The sequence below is a fragment of the Vollenhovia emeryi genome, unplaced genomic scaffold (genome assembly GCF_000949405.1).
Source record: "Vollenhovia emeryi isolate VEMERY1.0 unplaced genomic scaffold, V.emery_V1.0 DF939160.1, whole genome shotgun sequence".
Taxonomy (NCBI): Eukaryota; Metazoa; Arthropoda; class Insecta; order Hymenoptera; family Formicidae; genus Vollenhovia; species Vollenhovia emeryi.
Genome location: NW_011967206.1, coordinates 1,179,401 through 1,205,398, shown reverse-complemented (window position 1 = coordinate 1,205,398; position 25,998 = coordinate 1,179,401). Strand labels below are relative to the sequence as shown.

Genomic DNA, 25,998 nt, shown 5'->3' with positions numbered 1-25,998 from the left:
TTTGCACAATTTTAGCCCCGTCCCGCGCTATGGTTAGATCCCATGCAATGATCTTGTACTTAAAATAATCTTAAGTACACAAGAGCATCGCACAGGACCTGATTATAGCACGAAACGCAACCAAAATTTCGCAAATCTGCGTTACCCACTTAGCAAAATGTGCAAATTGGCTACGTAGTTCAATGTCCACGTTTTCAATGTCCACAGAGGGCGTATCGCATTCGCGTATCACGAAAAACGGGGCCGTGACATCTCTCAGGCTTCTCTCTGGTCTATACGTCTATGGTTCTAGTGCCAAGAAATGTGTAGCCAATCAACTTGCAGCTTTTATGGAATAGCTGCAAGTTGATTAGCTACACATTTCTCGGAACCAGAACTTAGACCAAGTATCGTGGATACAAGCTTTTATTAACTTTTGGCAATTGTTCCATCGTTCGTTTTCGCTCTAAAAAAAATATAATCGTACTCTAAAATCTAGAAGACAAAAGGAACAGACCCGCAGACGCGTCCCCACGCCTAGGTGAGCAATCTTTTGATGCGTATCCGCTTGAAGGTTTAACTGCCGTAAACGCCACGGGGCGCTGTCGTCTCTCCGCGCGATCCAGCAGCATAGGGCGCGCGCGGACGACGTAGCTGTATGGGGGCGCGATCAGTATTGGTATTTTGCTACGGTGCGAATCCAAAATGTCAGACATCGATAAATGGATAGAGACGGCGAAAGAATGCAAATACCTGCCCGAAAATGATCTCAAGGTAAAATACCGCGGTGCCTGCCGGTCGGCCGGTGTCCCGCGCGACAACGGCCGCGCGGTTACGCGCCGATTAGGTTACTCGCTTGTACACCCTACGCGCGCTTCGCCTCTCCCGATATAATTTACACCCTTTATCGTTGCCGGCAGAAACTCTGCGACATGGTGTGCGACTTGTTGCTGGAGGAGTCCAACATCCAGCCTGTGTCCACCCCGGTGACGGTGTGCGGCGATATCCACGGCCAGGTAAGTCCCGGATGTCGCGCCCTAACCTCGAAAAAAAAATCGAAGCATCGTCCATCGCTGCCACGGGATCGCCAAGTTTTAACGGATTTTAGGACTGGTCTGCGATACGTGGAGTAGGCCTGGGAGTAAAAAACTGATAGTAGGCGTAAGGAAATACATCACTTTTAATTTTTATACTTCAACCTCAGCTCTTACGCTTGTCCACGGCGAATCAGAGCGCGGTCAGCCAGAGTTGTAAATATTTTAAAAATCATGCCTGTGTCATGAATTCGGTTGCTCGTGCCAGTGCGCGCTGAGTGCACGCTAAGGCTTGTTTACGGTCAACCTTTATATTTAAGGATCGTCTTGAATGTCTCCTAAGATATTTCTCAGCCATTAAAATGATCTGTACAGCATCCGTACGGATCATTTTTTTTAGCCGAATATTTCTCGGAAGTGTATTTAAGACCAAGCTAATTATAAGAATTTGGACTGTAGACAAGTCTTGGGTCCGGTTTCACCAACGTTGTTTAACTTTAAGCTTAATTCGTTCTTTGTCTCTTTCCAACTGTTACTTTAGAAAGAGGCAAACATGAATTAAGCTAAGATTTAAGTTAAGCGACGTTTTGATAAAACCGGGCACTAGTTCAAGCACCCGAATTCGCTTTTAGTATCCTTATGGCTCTAGCAGACCAGCGCGACAACGCGACGCGCGATTATCTAATGAGCGTACAGATTTTATGGGAAAGTGCACAGTTTTCCCATGAAGACTACGCCCATTGGACTATCGTGCGCCGCGTTGGTCTGCAAGAGCCATTACGCAAAAGGTAAATGTTACGTTTCCTTATACCTGCTCTTCCTCCTTGCCCCATGTTTTGTAGACCGTCTTTTAATCTTACGAATTAGCGTCATGGCAGTATTAACCCCCCTCTGTTTATCGTTGTCTATCACCTCGTTACCTTTATACTCTGTAACTGTGTAGTTAATTGTACAATCGTGAATGTACGTCAGACCGCTCACGTTTTCGTGCTGTTGCAGTTCTACGATTTGGAGGAGCTGTTCCGCAACGGTGGCCCCGTACCGGATACAAACTACATATTTCTGGGGGATTTCGTCGATCGGGGCTACTACAGCTTAGAAACGTTCACACGTCTGCTCACACTTAAAGCTAAATGGTCCGACAGGATAACGTTACTACGCGGTAATCACGAATCTAGACAAATCACGCACGTTTATGGATTTTATGGTGAGCGCACAACGACACTCTCTTTCCTGGCAAACTTGATTGCGCCAACAACCAAGCTTTGATCTCATCGTTTGCTTCACTGTCTGTTCCAGATGAATGCCAAAACAAGTACGGCAATGCCAATGCGTGGAAGTACTGTTGTAGGGTATTTGACTTGCTCACAGTTGCTGCCGTGAGTACTCGCGTAAAATAAGATCTTTTCGAGAATTATAGCTCCACCTTCGATTGTAATCGAATTAAATTCTGTTTCAGTTAATTGATGAACAGGTTCTTTGTGTACATGGTGGACTGTCTCCGGCTATTAGAACACTAGATCAAATTAGAACGATTGAAAGGAATCAAGAGATTCCACACAAAGGTATGTAATTGTGTAAAGTAACGTTTCGTTGCGAAATAAAAGTTGCATGACTGGCTATACTGCCGTTATATAATACATATTGTGCAATAACAGTTATACATTTTTTGCTTACAGGTGCTTTCTGTGATTTGGTCTGGTCCGATCCAGAAGATGTAGAAACATGGACAGTAAGTCCACGCGGCGCAGGCTGGCTGTTTGGCAGCAAAGTGACTTACATGTTCATGGAGGTGAATGATCTTAAACTCATCTGTAGGGCGCATCAACTAGTTCAGGAAGGTATGTCTTCGCTCACAAATATTTCACGAGTTTTGCTGCAGCGTTTTATTTTATATCTAAAGTATGTATTTTTGATAATGCATACATTTTTTTTATTGTGCAGGTTATAGGTACATGTTTAATGACAAACTCGTCACAGTGTGGTCGGCTCCGAATTATTGTTATCGATGTGGTAACATAGCTAGTATCATGCAGTTCACGACAGTGGATCAGAGAACACCCGTGCTGTTCCAGGCAGTGCCTGATTCCGAGAGAGTAATCCCACCTCTAACGCCCACTCCGTACTTTTTGTGATCTATCTTAGTGGCTCATCAGTACGGATGCGAAAGAGAATTATCTGTGTCTAGACACTATGGAATCACATGATTTGATTGGCCGGATCCCAGGCTGGTACCATGACGGAACCATACATTCATGAGAATATATCACCGATTATACATATTACTCTAGAAAATTTTGATTCCCTTAAAAGAAATTGTTTGATGCGTTCTACGATCGAAGTAAGACACTTAGAGGACTGAATTGTCGTGTGATTGCTCTTATTCAGGGAATGTTCTTTAGATTTTTTAAGAACTTTATCAGGTTTTACATGTTGTAAAGCTAACTTTTATATATATACATAGTATCTGCCATTGCATCAGCCTGATTTTTGTAGCACGAGAAAAAAAAAGAAGAAAACGATATTTTGCATCAGAGCAAATGTGAACATTCTGTGGTCTAGACGCTTTTGCTGTCTATGTACATTCTGTAGAGCATTCATATCTCAGAGCAGCATTCTGGACTTCGATGTTCAAAAGACTAAGAGCTTTTAAATAATTTATGAGCGCAGATAACGCAAGTAGTCCAGTGCTGTGTGAATAAAAAGAAGGGAATAATAAGAAATATCACGTTTAAACATTCCGGCAAAAAGTACACTCTGAGTATGGTGAATGCTTCTCTGACATTACAATCGTTGTGCGTAGAATTCAGGTTTATTAAAGCGTGAGCATATATAGTACTGTTAAGGTCTTCCTGAACATATAAATGATCTGTTGCTGGTTTAGGTACTGTGTGTGCTGCGTGCTGTTTTTATTTTCTTCTAAATGCGCAATCAGTGTTCTTAGCAAGAATCGCAAATTCGGCTCTTTTTTGCCGAGGTACAAATAGCGTGTAGCAGTAGCCAAAGTTTTCCTGCTTAGGGGTAAGATATCCGATAGCGGGATCGTTAATAGCATCATAGAGAGTTCTCTTATTATTTTTATGCACATGGCATTTTTTTACGCTTAATTTTAAGAAATTCTAAGCTCAAATATTGTCTCTAAACTACGTTGATACACTTTAATATTCTTTTCTGAAAAGATATCCACCGTTCGTTTGTCACACTTCTCTTCTATATAAATATAAATATAAATATACATATACATATATGTACAAAGCAATATTTTCAAATACTATTGCATTCTCCGAATCTTTGTACAATTTCCAATATCGTATGCCAAATCGCTGTCGTATTGAATAATCGTAATTAGCTAATTGTCATAAGTTCATTAATGTAGGGAGCAACTTTAAAAGAAAACAAACCGAGACCCTTAGCAATGTGCCTCTAAATTAATAAGCGTTTGTGTAATATAATGATACGATATTGATATGACATAATTAATGGAATGCACCGGCCATTGCGTATCATAAGCCTGAATTCTGACCATCGATTTTTGCTAGCTCACGATAATTCCTAACCGATCACAGACCCGACAAATACGGCATTGGCATTGTGGCATAGGCTGTCAGGTTGAGACTACTCTATTTTGAATTTTGTGATATAGACCGAAGGGAGGCGTGTGCAATGGTCATGTCGATGTTTATAACGACTCTCCTTGTCGCACTATTCGGAGGGCTTCTGCGAAGACCCGTTATTCCAAGGAATGTAATAAACTTTTGAACAGTGCCTTCAGAACTATAACACGACGGTCTACTAGAAGTATAAATGCTTTCTTACTGACAGATAATCATAGACGAACTAACATAAGGACGAAGAATCATGCAAATACCAGAGCTTAACGAGAATGCGTATGGGGAAATTTTTATCACATCCTTTCTTTTTATTCTTCTATATTTCATAAACCTTTCACTATTATTTGGAACGAACCATTGCTTTGTCGCAAAACTTTTTCTACGATATACTTACGTTTTACGATTTTTACCTACCTTTTAGGTCTAACTCTTACATTTTATAACATTACACGCGCGATATATTCTCTATTTGTACTACATTTATTACAACGTACGATTACGCGATGCTCTACGCGAGTAATGTATTACATTAAGTAGAAAGAGCGCATATAGAACGAATCGGGACACGGAGCTTGCGTTACAAACTCGACTCGCTACATTTGCAGCCTCCGAGTCGTGAAACGGTTTCGCAACGGCGGGAACGCCCTACGTGCAGTACGGGTATCGTAGAAATCCTAAAAGAAAAAAAAAAAGTATTAGCCTCCGTATCTATTGGGGCGTTCGCGGCCGTTTTCGTTTACCGGAATGCCTCTGTCTGTGATCGCTTTAATCTTATCGAAGTGTCCAAGCGCTTGCGGCGACTCGATATTAATAATCGGTAAGCTCGCGAGAGTGAGAGAGAGAACAAATAAAGACAATTTGCAAGATAAAAATAAAATAACGAAGACTAATTTAGCTTAATGTGCTCCGTGCGGGAGCTTGAACACTGCGCATAATCCTTAAAGATCTCACAGGTAGACACCATTTTAAAACGATCATCATGTACCTTGAAAGTATAGACTTTGTTATGTTAATGTAATGAAGAACGTCTGTAATAAAAATGCGCAAAAAATCGCACTTTGTCGCATTGTCAATAATATTCCCGGAGTGCTCGTGTGTTGTAGTAGCGAGGGCAAGTACAAATCCTTAAGAATGAAATAAGGAGCAGCCTGTGCAGGAGAAGGAGCATATGACATGATTAAACGGTGCACGAGGTTTTTTTTTATTAATCTTTAATCAGTTTATTTACTCGTAATAATATTATTTTCATCATATATATATATAATAATTCTATTTACTCCTTACTATTTATATATATATATTTATATATAATAATATAGTGTATTTATGTTCAATATGTATAATATATTATCTACATTTATAATCCCTATGAAAGGCATCTCCAAACAGACTTCAGATTTACTTCTTTTTTTTCTTTAAATATCTTATTTATTCATAAAAATACAGGGGGGTCCACGCGCCACACGCGTGAAATTCAGCCTGCTTTGCCCGAAACCGAAGGCACTCGATCGAATCGATCGAATTGTCGATAAATGACGCGCTCGTTTTGCTCCAGCGAGATTATAAATTCCTCTTTCTTTATTTTTATATATTAATTATATATACGCGCGTCTAGCGGCCCGCGATAACTTTCGACCAGCTTTACGATCCGTGACTTACAAAACTCGCACTATATTCTAGATCACGTCACGTTACGTTGAAAATCACAATCTCGTATTAGTGAAACTCGAACAGCGACAAATGTAATGACTGACTTTCGTTGTTAATACGCGTGAAGGTTTTTTTTTTCATGCAATCGACAGAATTTAGAAGACGGAAAGTTGAAATTGATTAATGTAATCAACCGATCTAATTTGGTCGAGTAACACAGTGAGTGGGAATCAGCGATCTTCGTCAGTCTTTCAATTACTCGTATCGCGTATCTACGATTAAATCTATATATAAAAACATTGCGAGGTGCTCGTTCTAAAAGGACAGACTTGCATGACACGTTTCGTCTACGGGAAGCGGAGGCGTTGACAAATCATTCATCCGCAACTTTTACGAACGTAACGCATAACGTAATTGTCGTAATTGACTTTTATCAACGTGCCTCTCGCTGTGCTGCAGAAAAAAAATGTCTCAGCAGCGAGGAGGCGCACGATATATCGAGGAAATTTATCATATGGACGTCGGCATTGCGAAAGGGCGATAACTCGGTTTCCGGCAGAACGGCGATTCACGCGATGGCGCCGAAATCTCAATTACAAAAGGAATATAATCGAAGATAAACGAGATAATAAAAACGTACTTCTTCCTAAACGTAGGTAGAAATATGGTAACTTTTGACTCACTCATTGAAAAAGTATCTCTTTCTCTCTCATTCACACATACGCACACACTCTTTCGTTCTCTCGCTCTCTCTTTCTCTCTCTAGTCAATCCGGCGTTTCGTGCTTTCCTTTCCCTACCGTCGTTTCTGGGTTAAACGTTTGCATTTCTTCTCGTGCCTCCCTTTCGATGTAATCGCAGCAAGGGGCGCCGATTTCTTTGCTCCGGTCAAGAGGAAGCGAAAGAAGATACGTGTGCAACATTTCCCATACGGAAAGTGGAGAACTTAAAAGAATTATAAAACGAAAATTATATGTAAATTATATCCATTGGCTGCGGAGAGAGGGTGAAATTAAATTCACGCCAGTTGTAAGAACTTGAGCGTCGGCAGGTTCGCTAAATGCAAGAAGGCACTAGAGTCGTGTAGCACCAGGACTGACGCGATCTACGTTAAATGGCGACAGAGATTTGAGAGCTAGTCCGCGAAACGTCGCGTCGTTTCAGTTAAGAAAGTCTGATTTTTCAATAAGATAAAATTTCCGAGAGACCGAAAGGATCCTCCTTTAAACTGAAATTTAACACTTTCCGAAGATTTATTAGACGTCGTCCAAAGGCTTTCTAGTACGAGTGGCCTCAGAAGAAGCTGTTGCGAAGCTATGCGCACTTTTGAGCGTTGAGCAATGCACACGTTCTCGCCGTGGAGACATTCTCTGTCTAAAATGCGCGCGCTAAATTCGTATCTTAACTTGTCAATGCGAGATAGAACACGATCGAGTAATACTGAGAACAGTTGTTGCGCGCACACGCTTTCGTTCGCTTCCCCGTGATTTTCGCGGGGGCATCGCATGGCGGCGTCACTTGCGGCTGCCGCGAGCACAAGTATTTAACACGGAATTATACAAAGACAGGACTAGTACTTTCAACATAGTTATATTATTAAATCTTTCGTACAATATGTACACAAAGTTGAACCCACAAACGAGAGGCGCGCACTGGTTTTTTTTTCGCGTTTTTTCCTCATATTTTTCTTTTTCGCGTTAGATTTCTCTTTTTTTTTCTTATCTTTCTTTTGCTCGATAGACTCTCACTCGCACTTAAATATTAAAGGGTTGGGCATGATAATACTCTTTGTAATATAATGCCCTAAGTCTTGCTGATCCAACGCTTTAGCTCTCCCGTAAGCAGCTGCTGTACTCCCAGACATCGATGTGTTGCATTCTTTTTTTTAAACAAAATGTAGATACAGTATGTCTCCGATGCGGTCGTCACTCCTCTAAATCTCTGATTAACTTGATCTTTTCAAAGAAATATTTTTTTGTTCAAGTTTTAGCTTATTACATTTTCAAACTTTTTCCATTCACGAGTATTTCATTTTAATTACACATTTTCACGAGTAAATACGTCTGCATAATATTTTAGTAGTTTAACATTAACTTAAGCTTTAAAAAGTTAAAGTTTTTTAAAATTACCTAAGGAATAAGCTCGTTTTATTACTTTCATATCCGCGAGATCGTTTCGATCATCGAAATGATTGAATAATGAAATTAATTAGTCTAAAAAACATGCCAAAAAATAGATTCTGTATAATTTAGAGGATTCGTGAACGAAAGGAGCAGTGTCGATCCGCGGAAATCCTGTATAATATATATACATATAAATATTACATAAATATATTAATATATTATATGTATATGTATATAAAATCTACAAAAAATTAAATCTTTGGAATTTGAAATTCTTTTTCTCGCGACCAACAACGATACTCTGCCGCTCATATATACAATACACTAACAATAAATAAAACTGTATAAACAATTTCTTGGCAGGAAGTACTCAACGATTTTACGAGCTAACGATAACAAGAAGCGAGACAATAAAAATCGAAGAAAATATAGATAAGGAGACGAAAGATAAAGCGTGTAACATATCGCTTTCACATGTATATCTTTACGTTCATATTACACAATGCTAGCTCGACGGCAGGTCGTCTTTTGCCGATAGAAAAGATGTTAAGTCCGTTCTGTACTTTGTTAGTGTGTATGTGTTAAAATAATATTGCTGAAACGTTGCAATGCTGAATGTTGAAGTATAAATATGTTTTCAACGTTGAATCTAAGTTAATTTTTGTACATTGATACTTTATGTTGCTGCAACGTTAAAACAACATTGAACAAATTATTTTTTTAATACTTAATTGCGATTCATTGCTGTTATGTGTCTATTTGTTTTTCCAGAAAATGTCCGCTTATTGAAGAAAATGTATAGTACCCAGCAATCGCTAAATAATGCTGAAATATTTATAAAATGTTCCTAAAATTCAAAATTAATGTCCCAAGAATATTTCAAAACATTCCGGAATATTTACAGAATATCCGAGAATATTCAAATAAGCGTGATGCTCTTATGACATTTTGTGTGTATTTAATTAGTAAGATTGACAAGTTAATATATCTTGACATTGCCTACAAGTGCAGATAAACTTGTATGGTCCTTTTCAAAGAAATCACAAATTTCATCAAATTTTTTTCAATGACCAGCGTTACTTTTAGAAAAATAATCCAATTTCAGCACAAAAAATTTTCAACAGTTGTAAAAAAGTCTTCTACGTTTACAAAATATTACAATTCAGCGGACGTTAGACGTTTTTCAAAAATTTTCAATGTTGAATCTATATTTCGTAACATTGATGCAATATAACAACGTTGTAATGGAACGTTTCTGAGATGTTGATTCAACATTTGTGTGCTGTATGGGTACATAGCAGTGAGTTCGTGTAATTACACATCTTTCGGATAATCGAAAAACACAGTGTTGCATCAACTTGCTGCCACTAATATTCCGTTAGACGTTTTCTAATAATGAAGATACCAACGAATGTCGTTAACAAAGTACAGAGTCCTCGTGTCGATCTTTTCAGGTGAACTTTTTACATTCTACATATACAATCTATTTATTCTTCTCTTTCCTTCTTCCTCTCTCCAAAACCTGAATATGCACATGCGATTTCTTTTAAAAGTAAGTTCAGCTAAAAGAAAGCCATATTAATTTTTTTTACTTCTACAGAATTGGAAATCTGTGCGGATTCACTTTCGAAGGAGGATGAAGTGTCGATCTGAGCGGCAGTGCTCGTCCCGTAATACCCGATTTCTTCATCCGAATGAAGTTGATCAACATGTGGCGTGCGAATCGATCCTAAACGAGACACGTGTCCGTTCTGTTCATCGATGGTCGCGAGATGAATTTTCATAATTTTAGCAAAGCTTAGCGCGCGCACGCGATTGTCCAATTGAATACAGAGACAATTTACAATAATGTCCGGGGAATACAGAAACCGTTACACCTAACGTTCCTTAACGTCAAATAATGTACAACGTTTACTGTATGAAGTATCTCATCGTTTAGTTAAGTCTTATAGTATGGACAAGTATCCCTAGGCAAATAGGCCCAAGGTCTGTGTTGTAGTTCGTGTTGATTTCTGGAACGTGCTGCCCGCGGCCACGGGTCCGATTGAAGGAATAGGAAGATAAGAAAGAAACATAATATCACATTCAATGTCAGTTGTACAGGTGCAGATTACGAATTCAGAGCTGCAAAGTTGCTAGTTTTTTTAATGCAAATAATATATTATAGTTTTATAGCAGTTACCGTCAACTGTATATTTGCATACCGACTTCACGTTGCTACTAAATTACATATTAATGTTAATTGAAGACTCAAACAGCGCTTTATTATGGATTCATTTGAATACTGAAGATTCAAATATAGAACACAATCGTAAATTTATATTACACTGTATATTCTAATCAATGAGTGAACTATAGTTTCTAACTCGTGATTATAAAAAGCAGTTTCTTTGTTAGATATCAAATTTTAATTGACTTGATAAAAGACCGATTTCATCATTATTTATAATTATGCTTCAATTATTATTCTTTTTTAGGCTTTAGTTTAAGAAAAAATCTAAAGAAGAATTAGAATTAAATCAATCAATTCAGGAAATCGTTTTTAAGGAATATTTCTTCGCGCGAGGTTCGTACAGGATTGCAACGAAACCAAGAAGAAAATGCAGGTCGAACTTGAACTCTTTCTCAGAGAACGAAGATTACACCTCGTAAATCGACATCCGTGGCCACGAGCTTGTCAGGCAATTAGCGCGTGTTTACGATATCTTCTATGGAGAGGCAAGATGAAACAACCACGTTAGCAGAACGTGCGCGGAATAATACATTACATGCGTATACAAGGAGCAATATCTTCCAAGACACGAACAACATTTCGACTGGCGTCAACCGCCGATTTTCTTTACCCTTTCTGCAGTTTCTCACAAATAATTGAGCTAGGAGCGACCGGTATCCTAGTTTCGCGAGGTCGATTGTCATAGTCGGTCCACGCGGGTACACACGTGCGCACTTGCGTATATGTACGTATATCTACGTATTCAGTAAAAAAAGAAGACAAAAATGGCAAGGGACGATTCTTTTATACAATTGACGTATGATTGTTCGAACAGTAACACCGAATAAAATTTCGCGAAACTCCCTCGCGACACTGGGATACGAGTACTAATGCAGCGTTTCGTTTCTTTTTTTTTAAATATATATACACGTTTCATTTATTTCCTTTTCGTCGTAATACTATGAAAATATCGCTCCAGCGAGGAATAACACGAGTGAACTTTCCGCTCGTCGTATTTTAGTCGCGATTATCGGAGAAACAAACGACGCGTGTGCTCCGGACGACTCGACTTCCCATTTCTTACTTTGACAATTGTACACATTTATATAATCTAATGAAAATGCGAAGAAGAAATGCCATATAATGTCCCGTACATTAAAAGTTAAAATAGAAAACTCATCGGCAAATATAAAAGCAATATATAAAATCTCATATAAAAAATTATCAAAACGATCTAAAAATTTATCCTACAGTATCTTATCGTACCAAAATCGTTCGTTCCTTTTTTTCTTTTGCAAAAGTATTATGTACATTACGTATCTTGTAATATTTTCAACGCTAATTCTGCTCGTCACCCCTACAAGGCAGGCCACTACTCCGTATGCTAAGAACTTCGGTAAACAAAAAGAATCACGTAAAAATCGACTAGAATTCAACCAACAAATAATAAAAAAAATCCCATTTACACAACGATTATATATTAAAAATTTTTTTACTACTAACACAAAATAGAGAATCGACTTTATAAACATCTATAACTCGATTAACAAATCTCGCGTTGTTTTTAAATTATTCTTTCATTAATAATAACGAAACTTTTCCGTCGGCCTAACATTTTGTTCTCACGAGTCTTAATTCCGTGCTTCAGCCGTCTTTATAAAAACCACTCTATGTTACAGCTAGTGCGTTAAAATAAGTAGAAAGTTGGCGTAAATGGCCTTCACAGAAGTCGCGAACGGAAGCTCGAGGATCGTCCGAAGAGCACGCGACGCTAGGCGGGAAATCCTAAGAATGATTGATGCATGCGTTTGTAAAAGTCGCGTCGAAGGCATAAATGAGCGAACCGGTATTACAATAGAGTAAGAGTCTTTTGCGTTGCGCGCTTGGACCGTTGCTTGCGGAGTGTTGAATGACGACGACGACGACGACGACGACGGCAATAATGATGACGACGACAATGACGACTCGACGTTGGCCGTCGTGATATTATACGTACGCAGCGAATACTCGCGTCCAGATGCATGCGGTGAGATACGGACGTGAAACACCGAAGCTCTTACGTTACAGTTTCGTTTCCTCGCGACTCTCCTTCTCGCGCGGGCTACCTTACCCGCTCGTCGTCTCCTCGAATTTCACGCGGACCTCGTCCGCTCGAGTCCCAGTTGTCTCGCGCTGATTCGGCGGATTCGAGGTGAAAATTCCGCGCCTTCCTCCCATAGAATTACGCGATCCCGAGGGCTCGTAGCGGGACCCTCCTCTGGCGATGGCGCGCGGGTACCCGGGTGGTAGCGCGCGGGAGAAGAGAGCCAGCGACTACGGTAGCGTGTATCACACTCCTTACGTACGTCGTTAACGTTTTCGCACGTGGTGGCGAACGGCTAGCCGCGGAGGAGAGGATCCAGAAGTCTGTACGTCGCGGCGAGATTTGCGGCAGGCATTTAGAAGATACATCTGTGTAGGTGTGTGTGTTGTGTGTGTAACGCGAGTGAGCGCGTGTTGATAAAATTTGCATCGCGGCTCACGACGATACTACGCCGAGCTACGGAATGACGAGAAAACCCATCATCGTCGATCATCGGTCGGTCGATCGATCCGGACTATTGATCCTTCAGTCAGTCGTGATGTGTCTGCTGCTGCGTGTTTTATATCTTCCTTTTCTCCTCCTCTTCGTCTTCTTCTTTTCCCCCTTAGCTTCGAGAGCGGTAGTAGTAGAAAGTGGCGGTAATAGTAGCAGTAGTAGTAGTAGTAGTAGTAGTAATAATAGTAGTAGGTGGCCTACGGTGAGCGGTACGTAACGAGAGTCTTATTTTATCGATCGGATTATGCAATGTGAACACACAATGACGTAGTTGCGCGGTACGTGTTTGCGTACAGAAATATATTATTATAGTCTTTTAGTTTCGATAAAAAAGTTCAGTTCCCACCTCGGCTGATTTGCCCATCTCGAGGTGGCGCGCTTTCTTTCTCTCCCTCTCTCACTCTCGCTCTCTCTCTCTCTCTCTCGCTCCTCTAACTTTTATATACGGGCATATATGTAATACGTATTACGTGCGTATAATAATACATATTAAATATACACTCTTTCTTTAATATCCTATTTAAAATCGTTCCTCTTTCTCTCTCTTTGCTTTCTATCCTCTCTCTGTCGTTGTCCCGACGTGGATTGCTTTCTATCGTCCACCTGTGCTCTCTTTTCGTCTCTTTTCCCTCGAACGATTCCTCCTCTTCGTCCTCCTTCGTTTGTACAACGCAACGAACACACATTTATATTATTTATATTATTTATATGTATATATATATTTTATATATATACTTTTATATATTTATTATACATACGCAAACAAAGCCTTTCCCCGTTCGGTTTGAGTCGTCTCTTTTTCTCTCTCATTGGACTCTTTTCTTTTCTGTTTTTTTTCCCTGTTCATTTGTTGCTTGTCTGTTTGTTCGGTTCTTTTCACCTCTTTTCTGTGTATATATTTATAACGTATGTATAGTATGTATATAGGTATTCAGCTTCGTTTATCGTCACTTTGTTTATTTACTATCTTTGAATTGCTGAGTTCAATAGGAAAGGAACGTAGAACATTTTACTCTCGAGTAGTAAAGTCGCCGCCGATTGTACCTGTAATCCAACAAGCAAACGGATTCTCTGCTTAAACGGGGCCATCAGGACGATAACTGTTGCATTCTGCGCGCAGCGAAAACAATTAGAGCCAAAACTACTAGAGTTAAATAAGAAATGCTTCTTAAGCCGGATCTAGACCAGGCGAACTCGCATCATTCGTACTCGTCTAAGCAAATCGTTCATTCGCGTTTCTTCGCGTTCGATCGCTTGATCTGGATCCGAGCGTTCAATTACTTAAGTTGCATATTAATCGTGAATATTTTACTTTATTCACTTTGGCGACTTTTCTCGCATTCGGTATATTTACTTTCTTTTCTGGACTTACTTCGGGCAACCTGACAAGAAGATCATGAAATCGACCCGGCTGCTGAGGAGCGCTGTGCTCGACAAAACTTCGCAGACAGCTCATGTACCGTTCTTGTATCTGTTCTAATTCCAATGTACTTCCTCGTGCTAAGAAAGACAAGGGGGGGGGGGATCAGTTGAGATTGTGCGTTTCATACATTTCAGAAATTCGAGTCTAACTGCAACCGATGGAACGTTCTACGTGTATTCTGACTTGGTTTCTTTTTCGTTTCTTTCAATGAGTCGAATTTTATCTGCACGCAGGCGACGAGAGTTCCGAACATTTAAGAAATTCGTTTGATTAAAGTCGGTTCAAAATCAAAGCCTACGTAGGAGTCTCTACTCGTGGGAAAGCGCATGCGTGCACGAACGGTTTTAGAAAGTGTCTCGAACTTACATTTCGTGTCTCCAATTGTAGCGTTGGGAAGAAGATAAGTTTACGTTATTACATATCGTTCGCTGTATCATGTAATACCGAGGAAACGCGATAATGACAGACGCGGGGAACGGCGGATTCAGTAAAAGTACCTACCTTGTGAGAGCATAGTGATTACTTTTAGACAGACATACTCCTCCATTCGTAGCCTCACCCGCCTGAACATTAGCGTGACATACGTGATTTTTTCCACCATGAGCCCTACGTCTTGCCGCAATTGGTCCATGGTTATCGGCCGACCCATCATGCTGGTTAGGCACCTTTGCAACGTATACATGTTGTTCGTTACCTGGTTGTGAAGATTGTATTAGAACGGGCCCACACACGTATTCGTCGTATTTATAAACTTCAGACAAAGCATACGCTATTAGAAATATATCTAAAAATTAACAATATTACTAACGTTTACATTAACTATTATATTAAGAATTGACGATACTAAAGTATACTTTTATCGTCAAAACACGTGTCGCATTACCCAACAGAACTTCCGTGTAAGAATAATAAAAAGCGGTTTTTTAAATAGAAATCTTGGTTTTCCCAAGGTCCTTTCGAAAAGGGACGGGAGTGAAAGGTGATAAAATTATTGTTGTATCTTTTATAAGATACAGTACCGGCCAAACCACCTCTAGGTTTTCCGAGCACAACTTTCGTCAAAATGCATCGAACGTGCTCCAAATTGTACAGTACACACCCGATAACAGGTACATCTTGTACACGAAATTTGACAGAATGCACCATGATTTTCGAATTTTTCAATCGTGCACTTTGAACCTAGTTATGCAAAAAAAAATGGAAAAGTGATATAATTTGGCCGGTACTGTACGTGTCGGGTGGCATTGCAAGGAAAAATTTAGTTTACGAAATGCCCAAGTACGGCTAGAAATGAGCGTAAAACCATAATTACTTCTTGCATAAAGTCTGCACCCGTCCCGTCAGTAGCGATATTCGTCAACCTGTGCTGGCCGTGCATCGCTTGGTAGGCAGATGTGGTTAGCACGAGAAGTTCATGCCACTTGTGGGTGAGCAGCCTCGTGTGAACTTCGACCGGCAGCTCAAGGTAAAACGGTAACCTTTTGGTCCACTGCACCAACTTGTACACTATGCTGTCTCCTATCTGACACAGCTTGTCACTTAAGTCTGAATTATGGTCCAGCAGCTCGTCCAAGTTCTGTAACGCGAACGGTCCATATACAAATCTTTGGAGCGCGATAGGGTCGTGTAACTGTAGTTCAAACTTTTCATTCAAATGACATTTTAATAGGACGAATCAGTTGGGAGAAATAAATTATTAACTTATGACTGTTTATGGAGATAAACAATCAATCAGTTGAATCGATTAAATAAAATTTGAGGTCCAGGTATTCAAATCCTGGCTGAGGTAATTATTTTTGCAATAAGTTTAAAACAAGAAATATTTAGGCACTTCGAATTTGTGTTTACCACGTGAGAGCTTTATGAATTTTATTAATTCGTTAAATAATTTTTATCGAGCACATTGCACATTGAAAAAAATGTGTATTCTTTTGTAAAAATAAAATTAATGTCTATGTATTAATATGTGCCATTGTCTTCAAGTTAAACCATACGTTTAAGAGAATGACATTCACGTACCCTCAATGTGGCGATATCTTGGAACTCGTCGCAGTCTATAAGGGTTTGAATCATGGTTAAGGTTGCGTCCAGAGGAAATACTCGATCCCTCGAACTGCTTACTGCATTGTCTAGCCTTTGTCGTAAATGCACCACCTTAAACACACATCATTAACATATAAATTCTATCCGCGTGGGGGTTTTTCTTTTACTCGAGGTAACGCACTGTTTGCATTTTTTAAATATTTTATGCAACCGAGTTGCCGATTGAAGTTCTCTCAGATTTATCCAGCTGGATCAATTTTTGTCAGTTACATTATCTCACGTCGGGATTTCAATCCCCGCGGCCTTGAAACATTTTTACAACGCGGAAAAGTTATCCCGCGAAGATCCGCGCGTTAATTACGATTCCGCCGGCATTTCCTCTCGTCGCGCGCGCGAAATCCGAGTTCGGCGGCCGCGCATCCAACCGGTAGGTTCAGCCTTTCACTGACCTTTCGGACCTCGAAACATTTCCTCGGGGTCGGGCACGGAGTCACGCGAGCGCGAGGTGGAAAGAGAAAGAGAGGCGGACGAAGAAAGGGCCCCGCGCCGTGTCGGGCTTCCGTCTGACTTCGGGGAAAGCTGGCCGCTCTGCCGGATATGGTCCATGCATAAGCGACTACCTCGCGGAGAACCGTGGGACGTTTGCAGTTGAAGGCGCCCGGCACGAGGGAGGGACGGGAGAGTTTCGCGGGGGAGACCAGGGAGGAGATACACAGGAGGTGTCGGTGGAGAGGACGCGCGAGAGGGAGAGAGAGGGAGGGTGAGGTCACTGTCCCCCGTGCAGACTTTCACGAGTTACGAAACCGCCGGAGAACTGCCCGTCCTTGGCACCGGCTGCCGCTGATTTTCTATTGTCCCTGCCTGCGTCGTCGCCACGACGTTTCCACGCAGCGACGATAACGAACGGCGATTTACGATACTTGATAAAAGGATAGATATCCGATATTACTTCAATATCTGGTAGATACCGGTCAGGCTCGTTGATCAGCTGCACTGATGCGCGCGGGAATGTATCGTGTACGAGTGATTTGTCTTTAGGCGATTGTTTGGTACACTAGGAATCACTGATGCCCTCCCATATAAATTTAGGCACATATTAAGATATTTATACACCTTGCCAGGGTTGGGAAGTAACTCGTTACTTGTAACGAAGTTACGGTTACTTTTTTCTTTGGTAACTCTAACTTGACTTTGTTACTTTCTCTCCGTCTGTAACTGTGACTTAACTCAGTTACATTTTTTCAATTAAACCTCCACGGATCGCATTAGGCCTTGCATAAACGCCTTTATCGACGCTCTACAATTCAAATGCAGATTTGATATTTTTACTTTCATCGCAAGAAAGTAACTGCAGAGCAACGATTCGTTACTCTTTGAGTAATTTCTAACTGCGACCGGTTACATTTTTAGCGAAAACACTGTAACTGTAACCAGATACTTTTATAAAGTAACTTTCCCAGCCCTGCATTTTGCGTATACATACATGGAAAACCGTGTTCTACCTGTGACTAAATTCATATGGGAAGGCATCAGTGATTTCTAGTGCACAATATATCAGAGTGTACCAGAGTGTACAATCGGCGTCACGCACAGCTTTTACACCTGAAAACAGTCGTTAAAATTTATTAAAATAAATTTTCCTATTGGATATCTTTTAGCGTCTTTCTTCAGACGTAAAGGCAGTCATGACGCTGAGTGTACACTCTGGTACAATTTGGTACATGTACCAAACAGTCATGAATTTTGTTTCAGGCGTCATTAGCGAAATTGTAACAAACGCGTGTGAGAAAGGCAAAGATCTCTGTGTAAACTGATGGAATGTGTTAAAAAGTTTCATGTTCGTATTTTATAATTTTAATTTTTACAAAGTTATCTTACAATATTGTTTTTTTCCCCTAAATATCTGCCATATTTATTAAAATTAAGTAGACATGAAGGCGAATGATTCTCTTTGAAAATACATACATTTAAAATCTTTCTAGATATGAAGTGAAGAAGAAACAGAAGAAGCAGTGTCTTTTAGTGAAGATAAACGTCAATCTTCACGACAGCTCAATTGGAATCGAGTAAAATGCCCGAGTAATTTATTTACGCTTACTTTCGCGACGAAACGTGCCGAATATTCATCCTCTTAAAGAAAAGGACCCCGTCGACTCCGCGGCTCTTTCTTATCTTACACGAAATTCACGTGTGGTTTTGCCGTGCATCTCACGTACGATGAATCGGCCGCGGCTCGAAAGTGACCTCTTTAATGGAGCACAGCCGCGGTCAATATTTATCCGGTTTTCGCGGCATCGGTTTCACTTTTGGCAATGGCCTCTACCGGGATATTTCAACGATCGCGGCAGTTCCCTCGTTTGCTCATCTGATCGGACGTAACGCGCATATTTTTACGTTACTCCCGTCGAGCCTCCCTTGAGAAAGTCGAACTTTCGATGCGTGCAATACGAAAAGAATTAATTTTGTCGACGGTAAATTTACTTTTAAAATTATATCCGCGCGTATACTACACGGAAAACAAGTTTTTTCACTACCGTAGCTATATATAATCATGGTTTGCTGAAAATATTTGGCTGCCATGACTATAGATTTCCAAAGTGCAGCAAACGGTTTGCCGTCGCACTTAATACAATAGGCACAGTAGCAAAATATTTAGCTATCACAACTAAATATTAGCCGTTCATATTTTACAACCGCACTGCAAAGAAAAGCGTGTAAAATTACATACATAATAAACGTAGCGATTACACTATAACGGAAATATATAAATTTACGTACTTTTACAAAAATTTGTTTTTACTCTTTGTTGTGTAATACTTGTTTACGCCTGATAAAAAATTACAAAAAAATTGTATAATTTACACAATTAAAAGCAAGCAGTTCACTTATTATATAAGGTAATAATTTTACCTACAAGGTGTAAATTTACTGACGCATGTAATTATACACCTTTAATGGATGGTTCCAATATTACCCACTATAATAATTGTAATTTTACATGTAATTCTTTTACGGTGTGAAATTTTGTTGCCACATGCAGTTCTTAGCTGCGGCAGCAACATTTTTCTTTCGGCGTGTTAATAATTTATATTCAAACGGCTTTAAAATGATTTCGACAAGTAATTTTCCATTATGTAACATTCTTCACCGAATGGTCGTCGTGAAAAATTTGCTTATGTCGTTTGTGCAAAATTACGTAGTATCGGAAAACGTTGCTTCGCAAAGACATATATAATTTTGCAAGTTATATAAGTATCGCGTATTATACAAGGAGCGTAGATGAACACAAAAACTGCGACGACGATCGGCCGATTCTCGCGCGCTCGCTACTCCGCTCGTTCTATCTATCGGCTTTCGTAATGTGGGAAACCTTGAGGCTTGCGCAAGCCGAGTCGTAAGAAAGTGAAATTGCGACGGGGAGTTCATTCATTCCAGGATCGGCGCGAAGGAAACCGATCGACGCGCGCCGAATTTGCTATTTTCCTCTTGTAGCTCCACTTCGCTCGACGATTCGCGTCGGAATATTTTCAATTTTTTTTCACGCAAAATAAAAGTAACGACTAATAAATGACCACTGAATTTTTCAGAGATTACAATGCAATTAGATTTTCAATGGATACTTAAACATTCCCTCCTTCAGACCGCGCGCCTTTTAGACAAATAGGCGTTTCATTTTCTCGAAATTATCCTCCTTTCGGTAACAACAAATCCATTTCTTTTTTCCTTTTCAGAAGTTACCGGTTTCGACTTGTAAGTGATATCTCCGTCATGTTACTTGCTTACTTTATGGCTCGTTGCCAAAAAGTATGGTCAGTACGGTTGTTTAATGAGCAAGTATCACGTTGTTTTTAAAAGTCCACGTCAAGAGAAAAGTGTATTATGTTCCGCGATGATTGATCCAAGATTTTTTTTACTTTACGAACGTAACAGGTTCCACGCCGTAATAGATTTGTAGATATGGATGATGCAATTCTGACTTCATCGAAGTGGTCATTCGATCTCTATTTTCCCAGATAAGGATAGTAAATGCGTATCGCACGTATCAACCGAGCACGTAACGTGCGCACGACGTGCTGACTTCGTATACAATTTATTATTATTACTAGAAATAAACAAATAAAGATATAAATAAGAAATGGAAATTAATGAGACAGAAATTTATCGCTAATAAATCTAAAACGTACTGACTTCGTGTACAGTTTATTATTAATAGAAGTAAATAAAGAAATAAATTAGGAATGGACATTAACGAGATGGAAATTTATCGCCAATAAATCTAAAAGTATGCACAAATCAACGCTGCCAATGAATAGAGAGATTAAACTCGGAGCGAGTGTCAATAAGATGTATTAATTTTGCGTCGCAATGATATTTAACGTTAAATAAATGCCCAAGCGGATATTTTCTTGCCCAACTAGCCAAAAAAACAAATCGGAAAGAAGTAAATAAGCGCGCAGGAGATGTAACACGTTATTGGATCGCCGGGACGAATAACGGCCGTCCGCGAAGATCTCGCGATCTTGCGCCGCAGCTGCTGCGAAAGTGAAAGCGAAGATGCCTGCGGGACATTCTCATCCCAGAGCATCGGATTCCCCCGTCGGCGATCGAGGAGTCAACTTTTGTTGACCCACACTCGATTTCTAACCGGAGCGTCGGCGTATAAATCACGTAAACAGCAAGCGAGCGCGATCCTTCGAAGACGCACGACGCGCGGGCGTTGATCTCGCCGTTGATCGCGCGGGCACAAGAATAGGCAAGCGCGAAGTCCGCCCGTGCCACTCGTGCGGATTTAACGGCGAACTTTCAGGTCGCGTAATCGCGCGATTCGATCGGACGGACTTTTAGAAAGTTTCCGCGGATATCTCACGCACATCACCGGCGGGGTAATATGCATAAATCTCGCAGCCGAGATTAATCTACATTACGCCGCTGACGACATTAGCCTTACGTAACGCTCGAATAATTAAGGGTGAAAAGAGTAAAAGCTGCAAACGGGCGCTCGCGCGATGCACTCCGTCGTAATGAGACTAGTTCCCTGACGATTCCGTTTCGCGGGACACACGGAAGTAGGCGAGATGTGAATCGCGCGATCCGCTCCGACGAAATTTCTCGCGTTCGAGGTGGGTTCGTCGCACGACTCGACGATCGCCGACTTGTTGAGGTATCTGTGCGCTTGGACATTTATTTTTCGTCATTTCTCAGTTTACGTTAAATATCATTGCGATGCTAAATCACTATCTCATTGACACTAGAGAAATGACGTGAAAACACGATTAAGTAAGCTGCGTAAGACACATCTCAAGGCTAATTTAAACAGATCTCGTTTTCTTAAAGCCTCGAATTTTATAATATCCCGCGCATTTAATGTTGAGCAGCGAAAAGATTTCCCAACACTTTTACGAGAGGAAGACCGCGCGCGCATTTGACATATTCTGCCTCGTGACTCAGTTCTTCTCTCCTCGAGCGATCCTGTGCGGCAACGGTGCATTGAAAATGCATGCACCGCTTCGAGCGGCATTAAAATTCATTTGCTCGAAGAACGAGAAAGAAGATACACTCACTTCGGAGGGATTGGTGAGCGCCGTCTTCAGGATAGTCCCGTTGACGAGGTGGCCTGAATGCGCGGGGTGGTTCGGGTGGCTCGGGGTGGGCGGCGAGCCGAGCTGGTCGCCCGACGAGATTTTGTGATGATGGAGGAAACTACCGGCCAGCTGGGCGTGCTGCTGCTGCTGCTGCTGGCTATGATGGGCGGCTGCAGCCGCGGCCATGTGCTTGTCCAGCATCGTTGTGCCCATGGCACCCTTGGTACCCGCGAGGGTACCCGAGCCGTTTACACCGCCGACGTTGCCGCCGCCGCCCATGCCGCCGCCGACGCCGCCCGCCTTGGTGCTCTTCTTGTGCTTCTTGTACTTCACCTGCCAAACCAACAGGCGATCTCACTCAACGATCACGATCGATTGCAGTTGAATTGCATTAATCAATTAATTCGGACGTAAATCGTAGCATAAATTTAATACTAATGGTAGAAATTAATAGAGGAAGGTCCTCTATTATGAGATGGGTCTCTAATATGAGATAGTAGGTTTTCAATACCCAAATTCAATCACAAATCTTTCCTCGCAACGATTGCACAATCTAACAATGGCCGACGGCAGAGAATCCGCGTTTAAGACCCTTAAGTCGTAGACGTAAGGCAAGGCAGATAAAAACTTAAGTCGTATACAAGAGACTTTCACGACTTATGCTAGGCTCCGCCTCACGTCTACGACTAACAATAAGACAGACTTAAGTGTTCGCGGATCGTTTTCTGCCATCAGCCAATGAATTTTCCATTCAACAGGTTTCGCTCCAAGGACAATAAATTCAGGGTGGACCTATTAATTTAGTAGAAAACCCGCTATCCCATATTAAGATCCTATCTCATAACAGGGAACTTTGGTCTACTAATAATTTGATTGCTGAAACTCTAGGCTCGGCGCGTACCTTGTAAAGGTTGTACACCGCACCGGAATTCCTTCCTCCAGGCATCCGGTCTTCCCGAACCGCCTGCAGGACCATACCCTGTTCGATACACTTCTTGAACCGGCAATACTGACACCTGTTCCTCTGCGCCTTCGTAATTTCGCAGCCTCCCTCCGCCACGCACGTGTACACCCGTCTGTTTTGCACGGTCCTCTTGAAGAAGCCTTTACATCTGCGTGCAAATCAATTAAACCCTTGTAATTTACGATTCGATTAACTCATGGATGTACAGTCAGAGGAAATCCTCATAAAGTAACAGAACGGAATCACACAAGGGATAGTTTATACCGATTAATTAAGTGTCAGATCAACTCTTGTATTCTCAAATTAACGCGTTCATTGTTTCGTATATACGCAACTACCTATAATCTTGAAAGCATTTAATAATCTCACATTCCAACGATATTACAGTCTTATTAAATACTACAATTGTCACTTCAAGAATACATGTAATTATTTTGGCAATCAAATCATTTGAATCGTTGTACAATCTTCGATTTGAAAATCTGTTATTTCCTATCCAATTGTTTCCTTTTCATTCAAGAAAATTATTCTTAAATAATAAGCATAAAGTTTTCTGGATTGAATTATATAGCGTTGTTTCAGTCAGGCAAGGTTTTCTTGTTTCAACGCGATATAATCTCAGTTCAAACTAAATCCTTTTTCAAAAGAAGAATATTCTTTTTGTTTCTGGGGCCCATAAATATTTTCCTCTAGCGTAAACTCGTGGAACGTGAACAATTTTATTGACGAATGTCGAATTCTTTAATGAAAGTTTTCCCTTGTCACGAGTTCACGCCGGAGGAAGAGATTCATGACCGAGCGCCTGGTCTAAAATACGCATCGAACGAAACGTTCGCATCACGCAAACTACGACGCTTTGGGACAGAGTGTGTGCAAGTCACGTTGTAGAAAAAATTAGGCCTCATGCGAACGCTGTAAACAAGATGAAAATGCATCGGTGCATTTAACGCACTCGTGACGAAGTTTAGGCTACCCTCGTTTCGACGCGTTACCTCGCGCAGCCCAAGTTAGATCGGGGCACGCGAAAAAGTGACTTGACCGAAACCAGGTCGAGTCGCTTAACAACTTTACACAGCTTATACAGCTTTACACTGTCGCGACTTATCGTGTATGGAATATAGAGTATATAGGTCGCGACCTAGACGCACGGTGTTGAACTAACTCGATATCGAAAGAGCACGACTGAACAGAGATTTATTATTTTCCTCTCCACACATCCCGCCGATAGTTTCATCTATGAATATTTATGATATGACAATCTGTGTTAAAACGGCACGTCCAAAATTGAGTGTGCCTCGATTTTTATAGGCAAAAAAAAAGGCAGCTGCCTGGTCTTCAGTACAGTAGACCTTTTGATTTCTTGATAATTTAATAAGAAAAATTGTGCTTTTTAAAAACGTGAAGTAATTCATTCTGATGCATGTGTAATATAATTCCTTTTGCGCATGTTTACACGTGGGAAATTAAGATCGCCAAAAATTGCCGATATCGGTTTCAATTCCCCGGACCTAGAAAAATAGGAAAAATAATTGATGGACGAGGTCGAAAGATGATATCAAGAGAATATTTTTACTTATTAAAGATGCGTCTGGTATAAATACCGAGGAAAGTAAAGGAGTAAGTAAACAGCTTTTTATAGAAATTGTACCGCATTAAGACAGTTTATTGACTTCCCATCATCGATATCGGAACGCGAGTTCTTCGAAAAGTTGTACTAAATGAGAAAAGGAACAAATTGAGTTTTTATTCCAAGATAATCATCTTAACTGAGTAATAGTCCCCATTAACCCTTTGTATCTTTAATTTAAATTTAATTTAAATTCAGAGAGAGAGAGAGAGAGAGAGAGAGAGAGAGAGAGAGAGAGAGAGAGAGAGAGAGAGAAAGAGAAGTTTTAAGAAGACTTTCTTTCTCCGTCTCACCATTGTCTTCTTCTAATTATGGTGCCCAGCTCCTGATAAATGATAGCCGACACGGCCACGACGAACCAATAGACGTTGTAGAATTATAGGTAATTAATTGGTGATATACAAAGCGAGGACTATCGGGTCTCGCGCGGGATGATGCAACCCCGCAGGATCAAAAATTTTTCTTCTAGGTTAGAAGACGTGTTGTATGTATGTACATACACTCCATGTCCCAAACGGAACTCTGGTCTCAGTCTCATTATCGTGACAATCACGCCTGTCAGCCTGTGTAGTACTGCGCAGGCACGATTCTTTTCTTTTACAATGATGTAAGACAGAGAAAGAAAGTCTTTTTAAATCTTCTCTCTCTCTCTCTCTCTCTCTCTCTCTCTCTCTTTCTTTTCATAAGCTTCAGCTTATTCAATGGGATAATCAGACCGGTATTCATAGTCCGTTCTTATATATCTAAAGCCAATGGTACACGATACTATTTTTCCTACTGGATTGCTTACGAGAGCCAATCAGAATGCAGAATTTTCGATCAGGTGACTCAAAGCTAAATCCTGATTGGCTCTCGCAAGCAATTCAGTAGGAAAAATAGTATCGTGTGCCGTTGGCTTAAGATTATCTTAAGTATACTCTTAATGTGTTTTTAACCAATCACAGAGCCGTATTAGTCTTTTAAGACAACACTTACGCCGATATTCATAAGTCAACGGCACACGATACTATTTTTCCTTATGGATTGCTTACGAGAGCCAATCAGGATTTAACTTTAAGCCACCTGATTTAAAACTGTGCATCCTTAGTCCCAGTCTACAATAGATGATTTAAGCCCTAAGCTTTAAGAAATTGGCCAATCCCGGTCAAGTATGAGTAGAATGCGCGACTGTGA

General features: G+C 40.6%; 2 protein-coding genes across 2 annotated transcripts in view; one reads left to right on the top strand and one right to left on the bottom strand.

Annotated features, from left to right (window-relative positions):
* The first annotated feature begins 585 nt into the window (after nt 1-585).
* On the top strand, nt 586-5,680 carry LOC105564703 (serine/threonine-protein phosphatase 6 catalytic subunit). The gene is made up of 7 exons (XM_012017284.1): nt 586-753; nt 900-995; nt 2,013-2,220; nt 2,313-2,392; nt 2,473-2,578; nt 2,693-2,854; nt 2,958-5,680. The coding sequence occupies exons 1-7, from the start codon at nt 685-687 to the stop codon at nt 3,146-3,148; spliced, it is 912 nt and encodes a 303-aa protein (XP_011872674.1). The 5' UTR covers nt 586-684; the 3' UTR covers nt 3,149-5,680.
* An 8,352-nt stretch (nt 5,681-14,032) lies between these two features.
* LOC105564770 (hormone receptor 4) overlaps nt 14,033-25,998 on the bottom strand; it is a 52,841-nt gene continuing 40,875 nt past the window's right edge. Inside the window, exons 7-14 of the mRNA XM_012017416.1 lie at nt 23,136-23,346; nt 22,214-22,567; nt 16,629-16,763; nt 15,922-16,185; nt 15,111-15,303; nt 14,976-14,984; nt 14,559-14,686; nt 14,033-14,230 (exon numbers count right to left, since the gene is read on the bottom strand). Of these exons, the coding sequence (XP_011872806.1) occupies nt 14,150-14,230; nt 14,559-14,686; nt 14,976-14,984; nt 15,111-15,303; nt 15,922-16,185; nt 16,629-16,763; nt 22,214-22,567; nt 23,136-23,346 (1,375 nt within the window). The 3' untranslated portion in view covers nt 14,033-14,149. The remainder of the gene's footprint in view (nt 14,231-14,558; nt 14,687-14,975; nt 14,985-15,110; nt 15,304-15,921; nt 16,186-16,628; nt 16,764-22,213; nt 22,568-23,135; nt 23,347-25,998) is intronic.